This window comes from Bufo gargarizans, unplaced genomic scaffold, assembly GCF_014858855.1.
Source record: "Bufo gargarizans isolate SCDJY-AF-19 unplaced genomic scaffold, ASM1485885v1 fragScaff_scaffold_322_pilon, whole genome shotgun sequence".
NCBI classification, from domain to species: domain Eukaryota; kingdom Metazoa; phylum Chordata; class Amphibia; order Anura; family Bufonidae; genus Bufo; species Bufo gargarizans.
In genome coordinates, this window is record NW_025334093.1 from 263284 (window position 1) to 286478 (window position 23195).

The 23195-nt window shown below is 50.8% G+C and overlaps 1 protein-coding gene across 3 annotated transcripts in view; it reads right to left on the reverse strand.

Moving 5' to 3' along the window:
- The window catches only part of LOC122922396 (NACHT, LRR and PYD domains-containing protein 12-like), a 67723-nt gene that overhangs the window by 43037 nt on the left and 1491 nt on the right, over positions 1 to 23195 (reverse strand). For all 3 annotated transcript variants that reach the window (XM_044272991.1, XM_044272992.1, XM_044272990.1), the window contains exons 2-3: positions 18410 to 18543; positions 8106 to 8269 (exon numbers count right to left, since the gene is read on the reverse strand). In XM_044272991.1, the coding sequence (XP_044128926.1) occupies positions 8106 to 8269; positions 18410 to 18443 (198 nt within the window). In that variant the 5' untranslated portion in view covers positions 18444 to 18543. The remainder of the gene's footprint in view (positions 1 to 8105; positions 8270 to 18409; positions 18544 to 23195) is intronic.

The following is a 23195-nucleotide window of genomic DNA, read 5'->3' on the forward strand; positions in this document are numbered from 1 at the left end:
GATAGCCAAATCAAACATACGAGTCAAAAATATTATCAACTGTACTCTAGAGCTGCACTCACTATTCTGCAGGTGCAGTCACTGTGTATATTACATTACTTATCCTGAGTTACATCATGTATTATACTCCAGAGCTGCACTCACTATTCTGCAGGTGCAGTCACTGTGTATATTACATTACTTATCCTGAGTTACATGCTGTATTATGCTCCAGAGCTGCACTCACTATTCTGCTGGTGCAGTCACTGTGTACATACATTACTTATCCTGTACTGATCCTGAGTTACATCCTGTATTATACTCCAGAGCTGCACTCACTATTCTGCTGGTGCAGTCACTGTGTACATACATTACTTATCCTGTACTGATCCCGAGTTACATCCTGTATTATACCCCAGAGCTGCACTCACTATTCTGCTGGTGCAGTCACTGTGTACATACATTACTTATCCTGTACTGATCCTGAGTTACCTCCTGTATTATACTCCAGAGCTGCACTCACTATTCTGCTGGTGGAGTCACTGTGTACATACATTACTTATCCTGTATTATCCTCAGTTACATCCTGTATTATACTCCAGAGCTGCACTCACTATTCTGCTGGTGCAGTCACTGTGTACATACATTACTTATCCTGTATTATCCTCAGTTACATCCTGTATTATACTCCAGAGCTGCACTCACTATTCTGCTGGTGCAGTCACTGTGTACATACATTACTTATCCTGTACTGACCCTGAGTTACATCCTGTATTATACTCCAGAGCTGCACTCACTATTCTGCTGGTGCAGTCACTGTGTACATACATTACTTATCCTGTACTGATCCCGAGTTACATCCTGTATTATACCCCAGAGCTGCACTCACTATTCTGCTGGTGCAGTCACTGTGTACATACATTACTTATCCTGTACTGATCCTGAGTTACCTCCTGTATTATACTCCAGAGCTGCACTCACTATTCTGCTGGTGGAGTCACTGTGTACATACATTACTTATCCTGTATTATCCTCAGTTACATCCTGTATTATACTCCAGAGCTGCACTCACTATTCTGCTGGTGCAGTCACTGTGTACATACATTACTTATCCTGTATTATCCTCAGTTACATCCTGTATTATACTCCAGAGCTGCACTCACTATTCTGCTGGTGCAGTCACTGTGTACATACATTACTTATCCTGTACTGATCCTCAGTTACATCCTGTATTATACTCCAGAGCTGCACTCACTATTCTGCTGGTGGAGTCACTGTGTACATACATTACTTATCCTGTACTGATCCTGAGTTACATCCTGTATTATACTCCAGAGCTGCACCCACTATTCTGCTGGTGCAATCACTGTGTACATACATTACTTATCCTGTACTGATCCTGAGTTACATCCTGTATTATACTCCAGAGCTGCACTCACTATTCTGCTGGTGCAGTCACTGTGTACATACATTACTTATCCTGCACTGATCCTGAGTTTTACATCAGACACGGAGGCGAATATTGCTTTCTCTTCCTTTACTGATCACCATAGCAGCAAGGAGAAACAAAAAAACAAATGCAAATGGTCACCATAGTAACCCATACGTCCCACCCCTACAGCCCCAATATAAGGCTGCGTCCAAGGTGGTACTTCCTCTTTCTTGCTGCTCACCAGATAAGTAACATGTTAATTTTATCTGCTGGCTGCTCTATTCCCTAAGTGTTTTTATTTCGCTTTAGAGTATATTCCCCGGATTATTTTCTCCCCTGGGGCTTGTTTTGTTCCTCCCTTTAGGTGGGTTAGGTTTGGTGCAGCGGGATATTTTTTGTCCTGCTTCCTTGCCCCAGAGGCTTTTACCTGTCAGGGCAACCTCTGCCTGCCCCAGTATTACAGGGTCCTAATCGCGCGCAGCGTTTTCCCCTGGGACCCTCACCTTTGGGGCTCCGTTTGGTTCCTCTCTCCGCCCCCTTCTCCCCTCGGGAGTTTTACTTGGGGGTCCCGTTGTGCTTGGCAGTGTCGCTGGCCTTACCGCCATCTTTTGCCTCCTCGGTGCTGGGCCACGCCCCCCTTCTTGCGCGCGTCTGCTGCCCGGCTCGGCGGCTTTTTCTCCCCACTTTCGCGCTCTTTGGCTGGCTGGAGCGAGATCTCGCGAGATCCGGCGGCCATTTTGGTTCCCGTTCCCGCGAGATCTCGCTTCCTCCGGTCTCCTGCGTGCCTGCTGCCGGTCTCCTGTGCTGCGCTCCGCTTCCCTCGCTCCTGGGGTGATTAACCCCTCGTTTACCTAGCGCTGCTCACATTGTGCCTCTGGCTCTCCTCCCAGTCTTCCTCCTGCAGGTACCCTGTTTCCTTGTGCTTGACCAGCATGGACCCCTCTGCCCAATCCCCCCCCTCCCCCCTCCCTGGCAATGCTAGTCTCCCTGACTCAGACTCACAGGCGCAGCTCATCCAGCGCTCTGTGTCTAATGCGATCCTACAGGCTATGGGTTCCATGTCCACTGTCTTGTCACAGACCATCTCCCAGGCCCTGTCTGCACACCCCCTAGTTGGGGCCAGACTTGCTCCCCCTGAGACTGCACAGCACTCGTTTGCTGCTGAACCTCCTGTTGGACAGGAGACAATGACCGGTGTGTTGATGACCACCCCAGACGACGCGCTGAGGTCGCGTAAGAGAGCTTGTCCCCGCCAGGCTGATAAATCGCGGGTGTGGAAACACGCTAGAGCCCTAGCGGATGCCGTCTCTGACTCGGATCTGGGTTCGGGCCCGGAGGATCCGGCAGAGGCTACTGATTTTTCTGAGGAGGATGACTCCCCTCGGGGGTCCGACCCTATTGCCACTCCCCCTGCTGTGCCTTTAACTAAGGATTCCTCCTCTGCCTCTGCTGACAATTTCCCTTTGGATTCCTCCGGGGCTCCCATGTTTGATCCTGAGGCCCTCCACCACCCCAGATCGGCGGAGTGGCTCCCCGATACCCAAATTAGCAGTTACCTGGAGCATTGGGCCCGCCGTCCTCTGTCCAAGGAGGCGCGCAGTAAGCTGCGGGCTGAGTGCCCTCGGCCCATTATACCCCATAAAGTCTGCGACACGCCCGTCGTGGATCCAAAGATGACCCAATTTTTGTCTAAGTCGGGGTGGAATGCCAAGAAGGGCTTGGACTCGGCCCTTAGAGGCTGCCAGGACAAGCTCCTGGACATTTTCGGTCCACTGGCAAAAATTATGGAGTTGGCGGAGTCCGCCAGACAGGAGGGTCCCCACATTGACCCTGAGGAGCTCACGGGCTGGGCCCAGCGGGCGATTTGCATCGCCGGGGGAACCAATGCGTCCCTATCTGTGGAAAGGCGCAAGGCCATCCTGCTTAGGATAGACCCCAAGCTCATTAATCTCGCCCAGACGGAGACGGGCAAAGAGGCGGAAGGCCTGCTTTTTGGGGACTCCTTTATAAAGGACCTCAGCCGCTTCGTCGGCACTTTTTCCGCTCTGGACAAGGCGCAGGCTACTATGCGCAAGGTCTTCCAGGGCCGGGTCTCTCACAGGGCCGGCAGCAACAGGGGCCGTCTGTCCGGCCGCTCCAGCACCCGAGGCAGGGGTGTATCCAGAGGCTCCTTCTCCCAGCGAGCTGCGTTTCAGGACCAGCGGTCTTCCCAGACGTTCTTCCCATCCAGAGGGGGACAATGGCGCTCCCGTTCCTTCCGAGGAAACACGGCTCCCCGCAAGTCATCCGGTAAGTCAGACCCCGGACGGGGATTCTTCGGTACTTTATGTAGGGGGCAGGCTTCGGCATTTTTTACACGCTTGGGAACTAATTACATCAGACCCGTGGGTTCTGATGACGGTCAGAGGCTTCTCCATAGAGCTCATAGACACCCCTTGCTCAGTGCAACACCCGCCGGCCTCTCTTCGGAGGGGATCGGACTCCGCTCGGGTGGACGAGGAGCTCTCTTCCCTTTTCCTCAAGGGGGCCATAGAGAGAGCTCACGGCCACTCACGGGGGGTGATAAGCAACATTTTCTTGGTCCAGAAGAAAGGGGGTCAGATGCGTCCCGTCATCAATCTCCGGGCGCTAAACAGCATCGTGCGGTACCGACACTTCAAGATGGAGGGCATCCATCTGCTTCGGGACCTCCTCTCCCCCAGGGATTGGCTCGTGAAGCTGGATCTGAAGGACGCGTACCTGACGGTCTCGGTGGCCCCCCACTCCAGAGATCTCCTTCGCTTCCTCTGGAAAGACGAGGTCTGGAGATTCACATGCCTTCCATTCGGCTTGTCGTCGGCTCCGTGGTGTTTCACCAAGCTCCTGCGTCCGGTCATGGCCTGGTTGAGGAGTCGCGGGGTGCGCCTCATAATATATCTGGACGACATCCTCCTGATGCATCAATCCAGATCGACACTGCTGCAACACCTCCGATGGACGGCGGATCTCCTAGAGTCGCTCGGCTTCCTACTCAACTTGGAGAAGTCTTGGCTCACTCCCTCCCAGAGGTTGGACTTCCTAGGATTCACAGTGGACTCGATCTCGGAATCCCTCAGCCTGCCGGGGGACAAGTTACGGTCCATTCGCAAGGAACTGCGACGGGCGTTGACCAGTGCCCACCTGTCCCTGCGTCACCTAGCCCGCATCATCGGCCTGCTGGCATCCTCCATACAGGCGGTCTTCCCGGCACCGTTGCATTACCGGGCCCTGCAGCGCTTGAAGATTGCGCACCTCCGCTCGGGGGCCTCCTTTGCGGACATGGTAGAATTGGATTCGGAGGCCAAAGAAGAGATCCGTTGGTGGATCGCCAATCTGGAGGCTTGGAACGGCAGGGCGATTTTTGGCTTCCAGCCGGAATTCACCATCGAATCGGATGCGAGCCTTCAGGGCTGGGGAGCGCACTGCAACGGGGTCTCCACCGGGGGACCTTGGTCGCAGGTCGAGACGCACTTGCACATCAATGCCTTGGAGTTGCTGGCCGGCTCCTTGGCCGTCAAGAGTTTTACCAACGGTTTGGCCAATGCATGTATCCGTCTCCGGATGGACAATATTTCAGCGGTTCGCTACATCAACCGTTTGGGCGGAACCCAGTCTGCTACCCTAGCGGGATTGGCGAAGGATTTTTGGGCGTATTGTCTCTCCAGGGACATCATGGTGCAGGCCGAGTACCTACCGGGACTTCACAACGTGCGGGCGGATTGGAGTTCCCGCCATCTTACGGACGGCAGCGACTGGCAGTTGGACCCGTCGATTTTCTCGGAGGTGTCATCCAGGTGGGGACCCTTTTCCGTGGACTTGTTCGCCTCCCGGCTCAACGCTCACCTCCCTCGGTTCTACAGTTGGCGCCCGGATCCGGAGGCAATGGCGGCGGACGCGTTTCTGCAGGACTGGTCCTCCGACCTTCTCTATGCTTTTCCCCCATTCATGATGATTCCTCGAATGCTTCTCCAAGTGCGTCGCCATCGGGCGGAGTTGGTGGCGATAGTCCCGTTCTGGGACTCTCAGGTATGGTTCCCGTCTCTCCTGGAGCTTCTGGTGGACATTCCAGTCCTTCTGCCGAACCCGACCTCTCTCCTGCGCTGCCCTCAGGGGACTCCCCACCCTCTGCTCCTGGACGGATCCCTACGTTTGATGGCCTGCCGGCTCTCAGGACTCCAGGAGCGGTCGACGGAATTTCGGAGGCAGCTAGGCGCCTCTTGGACGACGCTTGGGCTCCCGGCACCCGAAAATCTTATCGGGCGGCCTGGCGAACTTGGGCTGGCTGGTGCCTGGAACGGGACCTGGATCCCGTTTCAGCTCCTGTAGCTCAGTTGCTTCAATTCCTCACCTCTCTTTTTGAAGGGGGTAAGGCTTACAGAATGATCAACCTTTTTCGTTCGGCGATTTCTTCGTCACATCTAGGGTTTGACGGCGTTCCGGCAGGACAGCATCCTTCCGTTTCGCGCCTCCTCCGAGGCGCGCGCCTATCTCGGCCTCCCCGCCCGAGGTTTTCTTCCACTTGGGATGTTTCCCTGGTGCTTACCTTTTTGTCCTCTTGGCCTACCAATACTGACCTTTCCTTACGTCAGCTTTCCGCGAAGTTGCTCACTCTCTTTTGCTTAATTTCTTGTAAAAGAGTTTCTGATGTGCGGGCTCTGGACCACGACGCCAGGTCCTTCACCCCGGAGGGCGTGTCTTTTAACATTTCGAGACGCACGAAGACGAACATCCGGGTCGTTTCGTACCCCAGCTTTCCGGCTTCCCCGGCCTTGTGTCCGGTAGCTTGTTTGAAAGAATACGAGGCCAGGACTCGTCCTTACAGGTCTCCGGCTGTGCCGCAGTTGTTTCTCTCCATCCGTCACCCGTTCGGCCCGGTGACTAGCCCCACTTTGGCCCGTTGGTTGAAATGGGTTATGGCTCTGGCCGGTGTGGACACTTCGGTGTTTACAGCTCATTCGGCGCGCGGGGCGGCGTCTACCTCCTTGGCGGTCTCGGGAGCTCGCCTGGAGGACATACTGAGATTGGCGGACTGGTCGAGTGCCTCCACTTTCCGTGAGTATTATTTCCGTCCTCCTCCTCATTTGTTTGATCCCTTGGTTAACCAGCTTTGAACTAGCAATATGAAGCCTCCGTGTCTGATGTAAAACTAACTGATTTTCCTAGTCTACGACGTAAAGTCATAGTTTTATTAAGACACGGAGGCGAATATTGCCCTCCCTTCCCTCCCCTGGGCTCTGGTAGTATAGGGGGTGTGTTTGGCCTGTTAGCTCTACTTAGTTGGTAGGCCTGTTTTGAACTGTTATACACTGTGAATGTTCAGTTGTTCGCCATTATGTGCTCATGCTTGTATGTATGCTTCCCACCGGCCTGGACCTCTGGTGTCCGCTGGATATGGGTTTGGCTGGGCCATGATCTCGCTTTATCGGAGTTTATTTCTCTTGTTCTTTCAGGTTGAGTCTTCCTGCCCTGGAATGTTCCTGTTCTGGATGATGTTTTCCTCCGGCTCCTGCTTCTTCCACGTTGGATTTGCTGAGAGTCTTGGATGATGGTTTCCAGTCCTTCCCCTGATGTGGATCCTGTCGCTGGAAAGTTCCTGCTTGGATTCTGTGGGTTTCGTTGGCGCGGATTGTTCTTTGAGTGTTCCGGAGTTGTTCGTTCATCGGTTATTATGGACTGGTTCGCAGAGAAAGAGGAAGTACCACCTTGGACGCAGCCTTATATTGGGGCTGTAGGGGTGGGACGTATGGGTTACTATGGTGACCATTTGCATTTGTTTTTTTGTTTCTCCTTGCTGCTATGGTGATCAGTAAAGGAAGAGAAAGCAATATTCGCCTCCGTGTCTTAATAAAACTATGACTTTACGTCGTAGACTAGGAAAATCAGTTAGTTACATCCTGTATTATACTCCAGAGCTGCACTCACTATTCTGCTGGTGCAGTCACTGTGTACATACATTACTTATCCTGCACTGATCCTGAGTTACATCCTGTATTATACTCCAGAGCTGCCCTCTTTGGAGCAGTCCCTATGTACATACAACGAGACTGTTAAAATGATGGGCTCAACAAATAATTGTGTAATGATACAAACCTCTCCTGGAGGACAAAAAGAAAACTATTCCCTGCCAACTACAGTGAACTGGTAAGGTTCGAAAAAATGTGGAGCCAGGAGGTGTGAACACTGGCCCACTCGGAGGAGTGAGTTGGGAAAAAACAAAGGTGATAGATATAAAGGAGGGAGACAGATGCTGGGTCTCAACCCCTACATTCATCCCTGTGTTCTATCATATGTACTCCTACCGTCTGACCCTAGATGGCCCTCAGACCTACTGTTTGACTGCCCAGCTTCGTCGGAAGTAGAAAGGACCAGTCACTTCTAGAAGATCAGATAACAATGGAAAGAACATATATCCATAATTCAATTAACGTTTGTATACTTTGGGCGTCATTATATACAAGTGTGACCAGCTTCCTATTATAGGTTGCGTTCATTTACAACGAGACTGTGCTACAATTTCAACAAAAATGCACCTCAAGGGTCAAAAAAGAATGGAGCCACAAAAGAACACGTCCATGCCAAATCAGAGCTGTAATTGTGCCTAAAAATGTTGCACAAAAAACGAAAAAGCCCTGAAAACTGTCAGGTGTGACACCAGCCCAAACAAACATTCTCTCACCTCAGTATCAAGGAGTTTTCTGGACTGTAACTCACGGAGAAGTGATGGAAGACTCATGTTCTCCACAATGTGGAGCAGATCCTCCTGGAAATATTCATACGTCATCCTCAGGAAGTGATCTTCACACCGACGGAGGTGCTGGCAGAACTGCCGAGTCTCATCATCTAGGAAATGAAGAAAGGTTTTAAGGTTGTCCTCTTCTGTGTATAAAATACCATAATGGAGCATAAAAAACCCATACAGGCAGTCAACAGCATCTAGGTCACAGACTAAGCCAAGTGTAACCTAAGAAACACCATACAAGACTACTGGAAGGGCAGTGATCAACTGCTCAGAGACATGGAGCCCGTCCAAAGAAGGCTGTTTAAAACGGGTGGAGTTGTCCTCCATAGACTGAGCAAAACTCACCACGTTCGCTGTCCCTTTTAGTGACGGGACGCATTGAGTTGCAGGAGAGGCCCGTTGTCAGGGAGAATAATGGGATGTCAGCCACATGGATCAGGACCGCATGAGGAGACATGAAGTACAGAGAGGACGGACAGGACAGACCGTGGTAATTCTGCACACCCCCACCTCCGCTCTGTACTTCATGTCTCTTCATGAACTCCATTCCTACAGAGATTCATCGTATCATTTGTATTCAGGATCATAATCCCTGACAAGCAGAGCAGAGAGGAGGATTAGGCAGCTCTTTACCTCAGTGTGGTGAAGTAACCTGTCCTGCTGTGTGATTAGGACAGGTTCTGTGTATACTAATAGCACGGCGGCCATTTTATTTCTCCTAATGATTGCTCCCCAGACAAAATGAGTCATTATAACTAATGAAAGGTATTTGGGAATATATTTATAATACAATAATATGTAAGTATTTTCAGTAATTATTTTTTTTTTATTCTAGGAAAACCCCTTTAAAGGGGTTGTCCGAGTCATTTTTTTGTTCTTTGTATGTTTCTAACTAGGCAAATGAAAAGACTTTACAATTGATTTACTTTATCTCTAGTTGCTGGTTTCTCCAAAATTTCACTAAGGCCTCTTTCACACGGGCGTCGCGTGTGAGGGCCGGATAGGATGCGGGTGCATCGTGGGAAAGTGCGCAATATTTCAGCGCAAGTGCAAAGCGTTTTAATGCAGCGTGAGGAAAAATTTGCATGTTTGGTACCCAGACCCGAACTTTTTCACAGAAGTTCGGGTTTGGGACTGGTGTTGTGTAAATTTTTATTATTTTTCCTTACAACATGGTTAGGGAAAATAATAGCATTCTTAAAACAGAATGCTAAGTAAATTAGGGCTGGAGGGGTTAAAAAATAAAAATTAAACTCACCTCATCCACTTGTTCGCGCAGCCCGGCTTGTCTTCTTTCTTCTTCTTTGAGGACCTGGGAGAAAAGGACCTTTGGTGACGTCACTGCGCTCATCACATGGTCCATCACCATGGTGATGGGCCATGTGATGGCTCCGCGCTCATCACATGGTCCATGACCATGGTGATGGACCATGTGAGGAGCGCAGTGACGTTACCAAAGGTCCTTTTCTGCCAGGTCCTCAAAGAAGAAGAGAGAAAACAAGCCGGGCTGCGCGGACAAGTGGATGAGGTGAGTTACATTTTTTTCTTTTTTAACCCCTCCATCCCTAATTTACTTAGCATTCTGTATTAGGAATGCTATTATTTTCCCTTATAACCATGTTATAAGGGAAAATAATAAAGATTGGGTCCCCATCCCGATCATCTCCTAGCAACCATGCGTGAAAATCACAATGCATCCACACTTGCTTGCGATTTTCACGCATCCCCATTCACTTCTATGGGGCCTACATGCGTGGAAAACGCACAATATAGAGCATGCTGCGATTTAAACACAACACACAAGTGATGTGTGAAAATCACAGCTCATGTGCACAGCCCCATAGAAATGAATGGGTCCGGAGTCAATGCGGGTGCAATGCGTTCACCTCACACATTGCACCTGCGCGGAGAACTCGCCCGTGTGAAAGGGGCCTAAGGGTCACATGACCAGTGATGTCAGCTTCTCTCCCTGCTCTGCTCTGCACAAAGCCTGAGAGTTCAGATATTAGTCTGTACCCCAGAGCCACTGGGCTGGTAACGACCCCTGCTCTGCTGCTCTCTGCCCTGTGTCTCCCTCCCACTGGATACTTCAGGAAAGATTAACCCCTTCAGGAGCACAGACTCATGGCTGAAGGCTTTACTGAGTAGCTGCAGGCAGTGAGGAGACAAATGCTGGGCACAGGAACTCACAGACTAGAGGAGTTCTGCACAAGAATAGGTAGGGAGAAGATCCTGTGTGTATCAGCAGTGTCATTGTACAGCTGGGACTTGTAGTCCTACACATACAACAAGCTGTTGAGTCTCCCAGCAGGCAGACATGTCACTCAGGGCAGCTCTTGTATCCACTCCCTTTGCAGAGCAGGGGGAGGGGCAGAGATTGTTGTTATTGCAGGTAAACAAAGGGCCAGAAGAGAATCGGGGAAATGAGGAAATATAATTTTTCTTACCTAAAACTTGCTTAGCTCAGTTATATATTGCTGCCCATCAGATTTACAGTGCTAAATATATATTTTTCTTAACTCGGACAACCCCTTTAAGCCTCTTTTTCTTACACTGTAATGGGAAATGCTGATGGACGGAATTTGGAAAAGTACGGTGCACTGAATTTTATTTTATAGGCTCTTGTGGGGAATGGGCGACATGCCGCTATGTATACATCTGAGCCTTTCAATGTAGGCATGTCAAACAGCTGTTTGAAGGGGCTAAAGCTCTCAGGATAGGTCCGCAATATCTGATCATTGGGGAACCAACTCCTGTCACCCCTGACAATTAGATGTTTGAAGAGACCACAGCTCTGAGGATAGGTCCTCAATATCTGATCGGTGAGGATCTGACACCTGTCACCCCTGACAATCAGCTGTTTGAAGAGGCCACAGCTCTCAGGATAGGTCCTCAATATCTGATCGTTGGGGAACCAACACCTGTCACCCCTGACAATCAGCTGTTTGAAGGGGCTACAGCTCTCAGGATAGGTCCTCAATATCCGATTGTTGGGGAACCGACTCCTGTCACCCCTACCAATCAGCTGTTTGAAGAGGCCACAGCTCACAGGATAGGTCCTCAATATCTGATCGGTGGGGAGCCGACTCCTGTCACCCTTGCCAGTCAGCTGTTTGAAGAGGCCACAGCTCTCAGGATAGGTCCTCAATATCTGATCGGTGGGGATCCGACTCCTGTCACCCCTGCCAATCAGCTGTTTGAAGAGGCCACAGCTCACAGGATAGGTCCTCAATATCTGATCGGTGGGGAGCCGACTCCTGTCACCCCTGCCAGTCAGCTGTTTGAAGAGGCCACAGCTCTCAGGATGTCATGGTCTTACCTTCTTGCTGTCCTCCTTCGTTTGACATGTGCTGGCGGCCATCTTGGTTTCTGGGTTTCTTGTAGCCTCCCACCCTGCGGCTTCTCCTTCCCACTGGGAGGAGCTGGATGCCTAGCTCATATATATAGGAGGTCTGTGGCTTCAGTTCCCTGCTTGGTCCTCCTGTGTTCACATGCTTCTAAGACTGCTGCTGCTTCTGGTTCCTGATCCTGGCTTCGTCTGACTACCCTGCTGGTTCCTGATCCAGGCCTCGTCTGACTACCCTGCTGGTTCCTGATCCTGGCTTTGTCTGACTACCCTTCTGGTTCCGACTTCTGGCTTCGCAAGACCCTGCTTCGGTTTAGCCATCCGCTTGGACTTTTGCCTTACAGCTTTATTTTGAATAAAGCCTTCTTATTTCCACTTATCTCTTGTTGTACGTCTGGTTCATGATTCCTTGACATTAGGACCAAGCCATGAATTCTGACGGTACAGGGCCATCCTCGCTACCTACGCTGGTTGCCAGACTTGATCAGCAGGATCACCTGTTGGGTCGGTTCGCTGTGGCGTTGCAAACCCTGCTTGAACGCACGGCTCATTTAGCTTCCGTTGCCGATGGGTCGGTTGTCGCTCCTGGGCCCGCTCCTACTGCCGCTCCGGTTGTTGCGCCAGAGTCTACCCCGACACCTGTTGCTGCGCCTGCGGTGTTTCGGGGTATGACCGGTTCTGCCCCCCTTCCACAGCGCTTTGGGGGAGAGCCAACTCAGTGCCGAGGTTTCCTTAACCAGGTGGGCATTTATTTCGAGTTGCTGCCACATGCCTTTCCTACTGAGAGATCAAAGGTGGGCTTCTTGATCTCGCTGCTCTCGGACAAGGCCTTGGCCTGGGCCAGCCCTTTATGAGGGAACAACAATCCGGTGGTTGCCGAGTTTTCCGGTTTTGTTGCTTCTCTTCGGAGGGTATTCGATGTGCCGGCTCGTGCTGCCTCTGCTGCGAAGCTCCTTATGTCCATCAGACAGGACTCACGATCCGTAGCTGAATACGCCATTGAGTTTCGTACCCTGGCAGCAGAGGTGGGCTGGAATAATGAGGCTCTGGTCGCTGCTTTCTCTCATGGTCTCTCGGATGCCTTGAAGGATGAGGTTGCAGCTAAGGACCTACCAGTGGAGCTCGAGTCCCTTATTTCTTTCCTGATTTTGATTGACACCAGACTCAGGGAGAGACCTTCCTTTAAGGAGAGCCTGCGGAGGTCTTCTAACAGATTGGCGCCTACGTTTGCTGTCCCACCCGTGCCTCCCTCTCCTCCCACGCCTCCTGGGGATGACTTGTCTGGGGGTGAACCCATGCAGCTGGGGTTTGCTCGCCTGTCCGAGGGGGAGAGGGTACTCCGGAGACGCGAGGGCCGATGCATGTACTGTGGTCTCGGTGGGCATTTTCGGTTGGCATGCCCGAACCGTCCGGGAAACGCTCGCACCTGAGATCCTGTCGGGGGCAGATCTTGGGTGGAGTCTCCTCGTCCCCGGTTTCCCGTGTTGACAAACCACTGATTACTGTTGTTCCTCTCCTGGGTCGGGGGCTCGGTGACGACCCAGGCGTTGGTGGACTCTGGTGCTGGTGGTTTGTTCATTGATAGTGTGTTCGCTGCCGCCAATTCCATTCCTCTGCAGCCTCGAGGTTCCCCACTGGCTCTTGAGGCGATAGACGGCAGACCCCTTCTGCCGCCACACGTGACTCAGGAGACCCTTCCAGTGGGGATGGCCATTGGTGCCGTTCACAGAGAGTCGGTCTGTCTCCAGGTTATTTCGTCTCCACACTACTCGGTGGTCTTGGGGTACCCCTGGCTCCAGAAGCATAATCCGACTTTCGATTGGAGATCGGCCGAGATCCTCTCGTGGTCACCGCAGTGTGGGGCTAGTTGCATCCATGGGCCTGTCAAGTTGCTGTGTACTTCCTCGGACTCTCTGTTGCCTCCTGAATACGAGGAGTACCGGGATGTATTCGATAAGGTGCGTGCGGTTGCCCTACCTCCGCACCGCCCATACGATTGTGCCATAGAGTTACAATCTGGTGCCGTTCCTCCTCGTGGCAAAGTCTATCCACTGTCGGTAGCGGAGAATGAGGCCATGGAGGAGTACGTGAGGGAGGCGCTTTCACGCGGACACATTCGCAAATCCTCGTCCCCGGCAGGGGCTGGATTTTTCTTTGTGAAAAAGAAGGGCGGTGAGTTGAGGCCTTGCATCGACTACAGGGGTCTCAATCGCATCACGATCAAGAACGCTTACCCGATACCCTTGATTTCCGAGCTGTTCGATCGCCTCAAAGGGGCCACGGTCTTTACCAAACTCGACCTGAGGGCGGCATATAACCTGGTAAGGATCAAGGCGGGCGATGAGTGGAAGACCGCGTTTAACACCAGGACCGGTCATTATGAATCCTTGGTTATGCCCTTTGGGTTGTGCAATGCGCCCGCAGTCTTCCAGGAATTCATCAACGATGTTTTCCGTGACCTGTTGCAGCAGTGTGTGGTGGTCTATTTGGATGACATCTTGGTATATTCTGAATCCATGGAGGCCCACATTCTGGATGTCAGACGAGTGTTGCAACGCTTACGAGAGAACAAGCTGTTCGGTAAGCTTGAGAAATGCGAATTTCACCGATCCCAGGTAACCTTCTTAGGTTACATCATTTCCGCTGAGGGGTTCTCCATGGATCCTGAGAAGGTTTCGGCTGTCTTACAGTGGCCCCAGCCCAGTGGGCTTCGTGCCCTGCAGCGCTTTTTGGGCTTCGCCAATTATTATCGGAAGTTCATCAGGGACTTTTCCATGCTAGCCAAGCCTCTCACGGATCTGACCAGGAAGGGCAGTAATCCCCAGGTCTGGCCGCTCGAGGCCATCCGAGCTTTTGAGGCTCTAAAGTCCGCCTTTGTGTCGGCTCCGATTCTGTCGCATCCCAACCCTGGGTTGCCTTTTGTCCTCGAGGTGGACGCGTCTGAGACGGGAGTAGGCGCCCTCTGTCTCAGCGTAGAACACCAGAGGGTCCTCTGCTTCCTTGTGGGTTTTACTCCCGGAAACTGTCTTCCGCGGAGTGCAACTATCAGATTGGTGACAGGGAGTTATTGGCCATCGTGCAGGCCCTTAAAGAATGGAGGCACTTGCTCGAGGGCTCGGTGGTTCCGGTTCTCATCCTGACGGACCACAAGAATCTGACCTACCTCTCTGAGGCCAAGAGATTGACACCACGTCAGGCCAGATGGGCTCTGTTCTTGTCACGTTTTAATTACGTGGTCTCCTACCTACCCGGTTCCAAGAACATCAGAGCGGATGCCTTATCACGGCAGTACTCCGAGCTGTCCGGGGAGGAGTCGATTCCGACTTCGGTCATACCTCCGAATCAGATCCTGGCCGCTATTCGCACCAGCCTGACCTCTCCCCTGGGTGAGCAGATTTTGGCGGCTCAATCTGGTGCTCCCTCTGGGAGACCCAACGGCAGATGTTTTGTGCCTGAGGAGTTGCGCACTCGGTTGTTGCGAACCTACCATAACTCCAAGGCCGCGGGGCATCCTGGAAAGAATCAGCTGTCCTGGGCTGTTTCACGTCTGTTCTGGTGGCCTTCTCTACGTTCCGACATCGCCGCATATGTAGCGGCATGCTCCGTTTGTGCCCAGAGTAAGTCCCCTCGGCACCTTCCGTTGGGCCTTTTGCAACCCATAGCCACCGGGGAGCGTCCATGGTCACACCTGGGGATGGATTTCATTGTGGACCTCCCTGCATCCCGAGGCCATACGGTCATTCTCATGATTGTGGATCGGTTTTCCAAAATGTGCCACTGTGTTCCTCTCAAGAAGTTACCCTCTGCACAAGAGTTGGCCTCGATTTTTGCCAGGGAGGTCTTCCGGTTGCACGGTTTGCCCAAGGAGATTGTGTCGGATCGGGGGAGTCAGTTTGTGTCCAGGTTCTGGCGCGCCTTTTGCTCCCAGTTGGGGATTCATCTCTCCTTCTCCTCGGCCTACCACCCTCAGTCCAATGGGGCCGCAGAACGATCCAATCAGGCCTTGGAGCAATTCCTTCGTTGCTATGTCTCCGATCACCAAGACAATTGGGTTGACCTCCTGCCTTGGGCTGAGTTTGCCAGGAACACGGCGGTGAACTCTTCCTCTGGGACGTCTCCCTTCATGGCCAATTATGGGTTTCAACCTGCCGTGTTACCGGAGGTATTCTCTCCCCAGGATATTCCGGCTGTGGAGGATCACCTTTCCGTCCTACGTGCTTCTTGGGTACAGATCCAGAGGTCCCTTGAGGTCTCTGCGCAGCGCCAGAGACTCCAGGCTGATCGCAGACGAGCGCCCGCTCCTTCCTACCAGGTCGGAGACCGCGTATGGTTGTCCACCCGCAACCTCAACCTTCGAGTGCCCACTCCCAAGCTGGCGCCTCGCTTTGTTGGTCCCTTCCGAGTGCTTCGCAGGGTAAACCCGGTAGCCTATGCCCTCGCGCTTCCTCCTGGCATGCGGATCTCCAACGTGTTTCATGTCTCCCTGTTGAAGCCACTGGTGTGTAATCGTTTCACTTCCTCGGTTCCTCGGCCTCGTCCGGTCCAAGTGGGCAATCGTGAGGAGTATGAGGTGAGCAATATCCTGGACTCACGCCTGGTCCGCGGTCGGGTGCAGTTTTTGGTCCATTGGCGTGGTTATGGTCCAGAGGAGCGTTCCTGGGTTCCCTCCGCAGATGTCCATGCTCCTGCCTTGCTCCGAGCCTTCCACGCACGCTTCCCTCAGAAACCGTTCTTTACTCCGCGGAGGAGGGGCCCTTGAGGGGGAGGTACTGTCATGGTCTTACCTTCTTGCTGTCCTCCTTCGTTTGACATGTGCTGGCGGCCATCTTGGTTTCTGGGTTTCTTGTAGCCTCCCACCCTGCGGCTTCTCCTTCCCACTGGGAGGAGCTGGATGCCTAGCTCATATATATAGGAGGTCTGTGGCTTCAGTTCCCTGCTTGGTCCTCCTGTGTTCACATGCTTCTAAGACTGCTGCTGCTTCTGGTTCCTGATCCTGGCTTCGTCTGACTACCCTGCTGGTTCCTGATCCAGGCTTCGTCTGACTACCCTGCTGGTTCCTGATCCTGGCTTCGTCTGACTACCCTTCTGGTTCCGACTTCTGGCTTCGCAAGACCCTGCTTCGGTTTAGCCATCCGCTTGGACTTTTGCCTTACAGCTTTATTTTGAATAAAGCCTTCTTATTTCCACTTATCTCTTGTTGTACGTCTGGTTCATGGTTCCTTGACACAGGATAGGTCCTCAGTATCTGATCGGTGGGGAGCCGACTCCTGTCACCACTGCCAATCAGCTGTTTGAAGAGGCCACAGCTCACAGGATAGGTCCTCAATATCTGATCGGTGGGGAGCCGACTCCTGTCACCCCTGCCAGTCAGCTGTTTGAAGAGGCCACAGCTCTCAGGATAGGTCCTCAATATCTGATCGGTGGGGATCCGACTCCTGTCACCCCTGACAATCAGCTGTTTGAAGAGACCAAAGCTCACAGGATAGGTCCTCAATATCTGATCGGTGAGGATCTGACACCTGTCACCCCTGACAATCAGCTGTTTGAAGAGGCCACAGCTCTCAGGATAGGTCCTCAATATCTGATCGTTGGGGAACCAACACCTGTCACCCCTGACAATCAGCTGTTTGAAGGGGCTACAGCTCTCAGGATAGGTCCTCAATATCTGATCGTTGGGGAACCAACTCCTGTCACCCCTGCCAATCAGCTGTTTGAAGGGGCTACAGCTCTCAGGATAGGTCCTCAATATCCGATTGTTGGGGAACCGACTCCTGTCACCCCTGCCAATCAGCTGTTTGAAGAGGCCACAGCTCACAGGATAGGTCCTCAATATCTGATCGGTGGGGAGCCGACTCCTGTCACCCCTGCCAGTCAGCTGTTTGAAGAGGCCACAGCTCTCAGGATAGGTCCTCAATATCTGATCGGTGGGGAGCCGACTCCTGTCACCCCTGCCAGTCAGCTGTTTGAAGAGGCCACAGCTCTCAGGATAGGTCCTCAATATCTGATCGGTGGGGATCCGACTCCTGTCACCACTGCCAATCAGCTGTTTGAAGAGGCCACAGCTCACAGGATAGGTCCTCAATATCTGATCGGTGGGGAGCCGACTCCTGTCACCCCTGCCAGTCAGCTGTTTGAAGAGGCCACAGCTCTCAGGATAGGTCCTCAATATCTGATCGGTGGGGATCCGACTCCTGTCACCCCTGACAATCAGCTGTTTGAAGAGGCCACAGCTCTCAGGATAGGTCCTCAATATCTGATCGGTGGGGATCCGACTCCTGTCACCCCTGACAATCAGCTGTTTGAAGAGGCCACAGCTCTCAGGATAGGTCCTCAATATCTGATCGTTGGGGAACCAACACCTGTCACCCCTGACAATCAGCTGTTTGAAGAGACCAAAGCTCACAGGATAGGTCCTCAATATCTGATCGGTGAGGATCTGACACCTGTCACCCCTGACAATCAGCTGTTTGAAGAGGCCACAGCTCTCAGGATAGGTCCTCAATATCTGATCGGTGGAGATCCGACTCCAGTCACCCCTGCCAATCAGCTACAGCTCTCAGACTCGTGGATTTTCACACTATACAAAGCCGTACATAAGTGTACTGTATATTCTACATTGTAGTATTAGCAGGGGTACAGTCCCCCTCCCCCAAAAAACGGGTTATGGCTTTAGGGTCAGAGGCAGATCTAACAGCAGAGGCGGAGTCATCTGGTTAGCATCATATTTTTGGAGATGCTCATGAAAGTAAAGGGTGTGATTGCGGTAAGGTACTGCATGACACCATGTAGCGGTAGATACCAGTTCTGTGCTCTACAGGTCATAGATGTGACTAAGGTTTAGTTAAATCTAGTGACTCACAGGTGACCTTTTCATCAGTTGCATAGGTTCTCTTACCTTCTATAATATTCCATCCATCCCAGATGTCCATGGCTTCTTCTGATGTGGGGATATGTAGTTACTCTTCACTAGCTAACACTCTTCCACAGGTTTTATGGCATCAATCATGTTGTAGACAGCCCTTCTTCACACTGAAACATACATGGTTAGATCATCACAACCATGTAATTACAACAAGGGTTGGACACAATTTGAGACAGATGCAGGAAAGCATGCGATACCAATTTTTTTAATAGTGAGCACGCCCCTTTTTCAAGGTTCTTCCCCTTCCCTTTAAAGGCCTGCCCCTTTAGATTTGCGTCAGACGGGAATCCAGGAAGTCCCCTTTGGCAAGGATGGGACATCTGTTATTTTAGATGTGAAAAAAGTCCTACATGAAGTATTTTTTATCGTATACATTTTTCTAAGGTTTTTAAAGTCCTTACAACTGATGACCTCTGCCGATCAGCTTTTTGAGAAGGCACTGGTGGCTTACCAAGCACAGCGCCATACATTGCATAGTGGCTGTGCTTGGCATAGCAGCTCAGGCCCATTCATTTCTATGGGTCTGAGATGCGCCTAGGCCACGTGACCGGGAAAGCTTAGAGAAGGCAGTGGAGCTACTACAAGTGTCGCTGCCTTCTCAAACAGCTGATTGTCGGGAGGTACCGGGTGTCGGACCCTCACCGATCAGATACTGATGACCTATCCGGAGGATAGATCATCAGTTGTAAAGTCTCGGAGAACCCCTTTTATTAAAACTCCATGACATTCCTTTCTGCCGTGTTTTCGCGCATATAACGCTTATTCATAGCTAAATGTACAAAACGCATCAGAACACCATGGAGTTTTCACACAGTAAGGCTAGGTCTACACAACGACATTTGTCGCGCGACAGATAGGGCACAACTACACTGCAACATTTGTAGCGCAACATTTTGTTGCACCAATGTCGCGCAACAATTTTTCTAATGGCAGTCTATGGTGTCGCACTGCAACATGCTGGGACTGCGACGCAACAGTCGCAGAAAAATCCATCTCGAATGGAGTGCAACACCATAGACTGCCATTATAAAAAATGTTGCGCGACAAATGTCGTCGTGTAGACCTAACCTAAAGGTAACGGCTACATTATTGAGAATGACGTGAAGGCATCAGTTATACTGACCCTACAACGGTGGCACTAAAAAACTACTGCATATCCCGCAATAAACAGACCCCAGACCCTCAGGCAACTCAGTTCTGAAAAAATAAAGGTGCGGCTTTCAGAATATGGCGACACAAACAGAAATATTTATTCATATTTTTAGATGTCTTCATTTGTATTTTACAAAAAAAAAATTTAAAAAAAATCTATAAATTTGGTATTGTCATAATTTTATCGACCCAAATAGTAAATTCGACATGTGAATTAGGGGCTGTTCACATCTTGTTTCTGCTTTATGGTATTGATATACCGTAAAAGCTCAATTGGTGATAAATCTGGTGACCGGGCAGCCAAGGACGTGTTGTAATCTGGAGGAGACATTCCTGGGAAACCCTTCTGTGTGTGGGCATCCTGCTGAGAAATACCAGTTGGAAGCCTTGTCATGAGAGGAAAACATGTGACGGCAGGATGTCCTTCATGTGTCACTGAGCTGTTAGTGTCCTCGTAGGGGTGACGACTGTTGTCTGTGATGGCTCCCCCGATCATCACACCAGCAGATGTCAGCCCTGTCATGAGAGGAACACATGTGACGGCAGGATGTCCTTCACGTGTCACTGAGCTGTTAGTGTCCTCGTAGGGGTGACGACTGTTGTCTGTGATGGCTCCCCCGATCATCACACCAGCAGATGTCAGCCCTGTCATGAGAGGAACACATGTGACGGCAGGATGTCCTTCACGTGTCACTGAGCTGTTAGTGTCCTCGTAGGGGTGACGACTGTTGTCTGCGATGGCTCCCCCGATCATCACACCAGCAGATGTCAGCCCTGTCATGAGAAGAACACATGTGACGGCAGGATGTCCTTCACCTATCACTGAGATGTTAGTGTCCTCTTATCACAACCAGGGGTGACGACTGTTGTATGTGGTGGCTCCCCCGATCATCACACCAGCAGATGTCAGCCCTGTCATGAGAAGAACACGTGACGGCAGGATGTCAGCCCTGCTATGAGAAGAACACATGTGACGGCAGGATGTCCTTCACCTATCACTGAGATGTTAGTGTCCTCTTATCACAACCAGGGGTGACGACTGTTGTATGTGGTGGCTCCCCCGATCATCACACCAGCAGATGTCAGCCCTGTCATGAGAAGAACACGTAACGGCAGGATGTCAGCCCTGCCATGATTGGAACGCATGTGGCGGCAGGATGTCAATGACGGAGCACATAATGGGAGCTGTGACACCAAAGTTCCTTCTTGCTAAGTCCCTGGAAATGGTCTTGGCACAAACAGGGGAATAATAAATGGCCACCTGTGACTGAGTGGTGGACAACAAAACTGTGGGAATTGCTTGTGGGCGGATCAAACAATCCTCTCTACTGGTGGTCTGTCTGGGCTATCCAAAGCTTATTCGCCGTGCGCATACCCTAATGTAACCACTGCACCCAATACCTTCCAACAGCTAGGTCAGAATGGCTTAGATCATGGGCAATCCAATGATGCCCCCCCCCCCCAGTCCGTCAACTGGTCTGAATGTCTTAGACACCGATGCCTCTATGAAGCACTCCAACAGTTAACAATCTCTCACCAAGAAGTACACTGCCCAAAAGTAGCCTCTGAGAGCCGTTTTGTAGGGCAGAGAGGGAAGTACTTTTATTTTACACTCTCCTGTGGCAAGACCCAGTGTCTAGTCAGACCACACCTGTAACTACATACCTGCCTGAGACATAACTGCAGGACGAGTTTTGCAGCCTTCTATCTGGGTTATTGTTTGTCAATATTTTACATACACATATATATTGTGGGGTTTCGCTCTGGTAGACAGGATTAGCGGACGCAGTATAGAGGCAACAACAAGTTCTTTGGATCAAAAAGTTCAGTGTTATTCACACTTTACGCATGTGAAAAAACAAGCAGTCATATTCAAGCAAAAAGTCACCTTGCGATGTTGATGGTAATTCACACCATGCGGCAATTCTGCCTCGAAGAGTCCTTGACCATAGCAGCACCAACCTGTTTTCACGCCAAACAGGTAGCAAGCCTTCACCCAGACACAAGGCTCCCAGATCCCAACACAGAGACCTCGCTTCTGAGCCCAGCTGCCTATTTAAGGACAGCCAGGTGCTGCCAAATTTATTACATTTTTATATTTTAAAGACAATACAAAAAGAGAATAAAGAATGTGCAACGTCTCATAATCAACACAACCCGGAGGACATGCAGGGGAAACAAGCACTTAATCAGCGTGTAGAACAGAACATACTTCATACTGCTGACAGAGACTGTATACAAACACTAAATACAAAGAAACAACAGACGAGGCACAGGAAGAACATACAGGGGAGGGGAAGAAAAAACTGAACGGTGGAGGGGTACAATTCTGCACTACACTACTTTCACGGTTTATTGCTCCGTCATACAACTTACCACCCAAATGAATTTTACCTCCTTTTCTTCTCACTAATAGAGCTTTCATTTGGTGGTATTTCATTGCTGCTGACATTTTTACTTTTTTTGATATTAATCGAAATTGACCGAAGTTTTCGGTTGTAAAATTTTTCAAATTTGGATTCCGAATTTGGATTCAAACTACTTCTCACGCTTTAGGGCCCCTAAAATGCCAGGGCAGTATAAATACCCCACATGTGACCCCATTTTGGAAAGAAGACACCCCAAGGTATTCCGTGAGGGGCATGGTGAGTTCATAGAATTTTTATTTTTTTAGCACAAGTTAGCGGAAAATGATTTTGTAAGAGAAAAAAAAAAAAATAATCATTTTCCCCTAACTTGTGCAAAAAAAAATATATATTATAGGAACTCACCAAGCCCCTCACGGAATACCTTGGGGTGTCTTCTTTCCAAAATGGGGTCACTTGTGGGGTATTATACTGCCCCGGCATTTTAGGGGCCCTAAAGCGTGAGAAGAAGTCTGGAATATAAATGTCAAAAAAATTTGACGCATTTGGATTCCGTGAGGGGTATGGTGAGTTCATGTGAGATTTTATTTTTTGTCACAAGTTAGTGGAATATGAGACTTTGTAAGAAAAAACAAAAAACTATTTCTGTCACTGCGGTGGGGCGGACTGAACGCAAGTGTGCGCACAAGATCAGGCCTGATCGGGCGAACCCTGCGTTCTTTGTAGAGCCTATAGAACATGTCCTATTCTTGTCCGCAATTGCGGACAAGAAAAGGCATTTTCTATATAGTTCTGCCAATGTGTGGATCCGCAAAATGCGGAAAGCACATTGCCGGTGTCCGTGTTTTGCAGATCCGCGGTATCCGTGTTTTGAGGATCCGCGGATCTGCAAAACACATACGGACGTCTGAATGGAGCCTTACAGGGGGGTGATCAATAACAGGGGGGTGATCACCCCATATAGACTTCCTGATCACCCCCCTGTCATTGATCACCCCCCTGTAAGGCTCCATTCAGACGTCCGTATGTGTTTTGCGGATCCGTGGATCCGTAAAACACATACGGCTGTCTGAATGGAGTCTTACAGGGGGGTGATCAATTACAGGGGGGTGATCAGGGAGTCTATATGGGGTGATCAGGGGTTAATAAGTGACAGGGGGGTGTAGTGTGGTGCTTGGTGCTACTTATTACAGACCTACCTGTGTCCTCTGGTGGTCGATCCAAGCAAAAGGGACCACCAG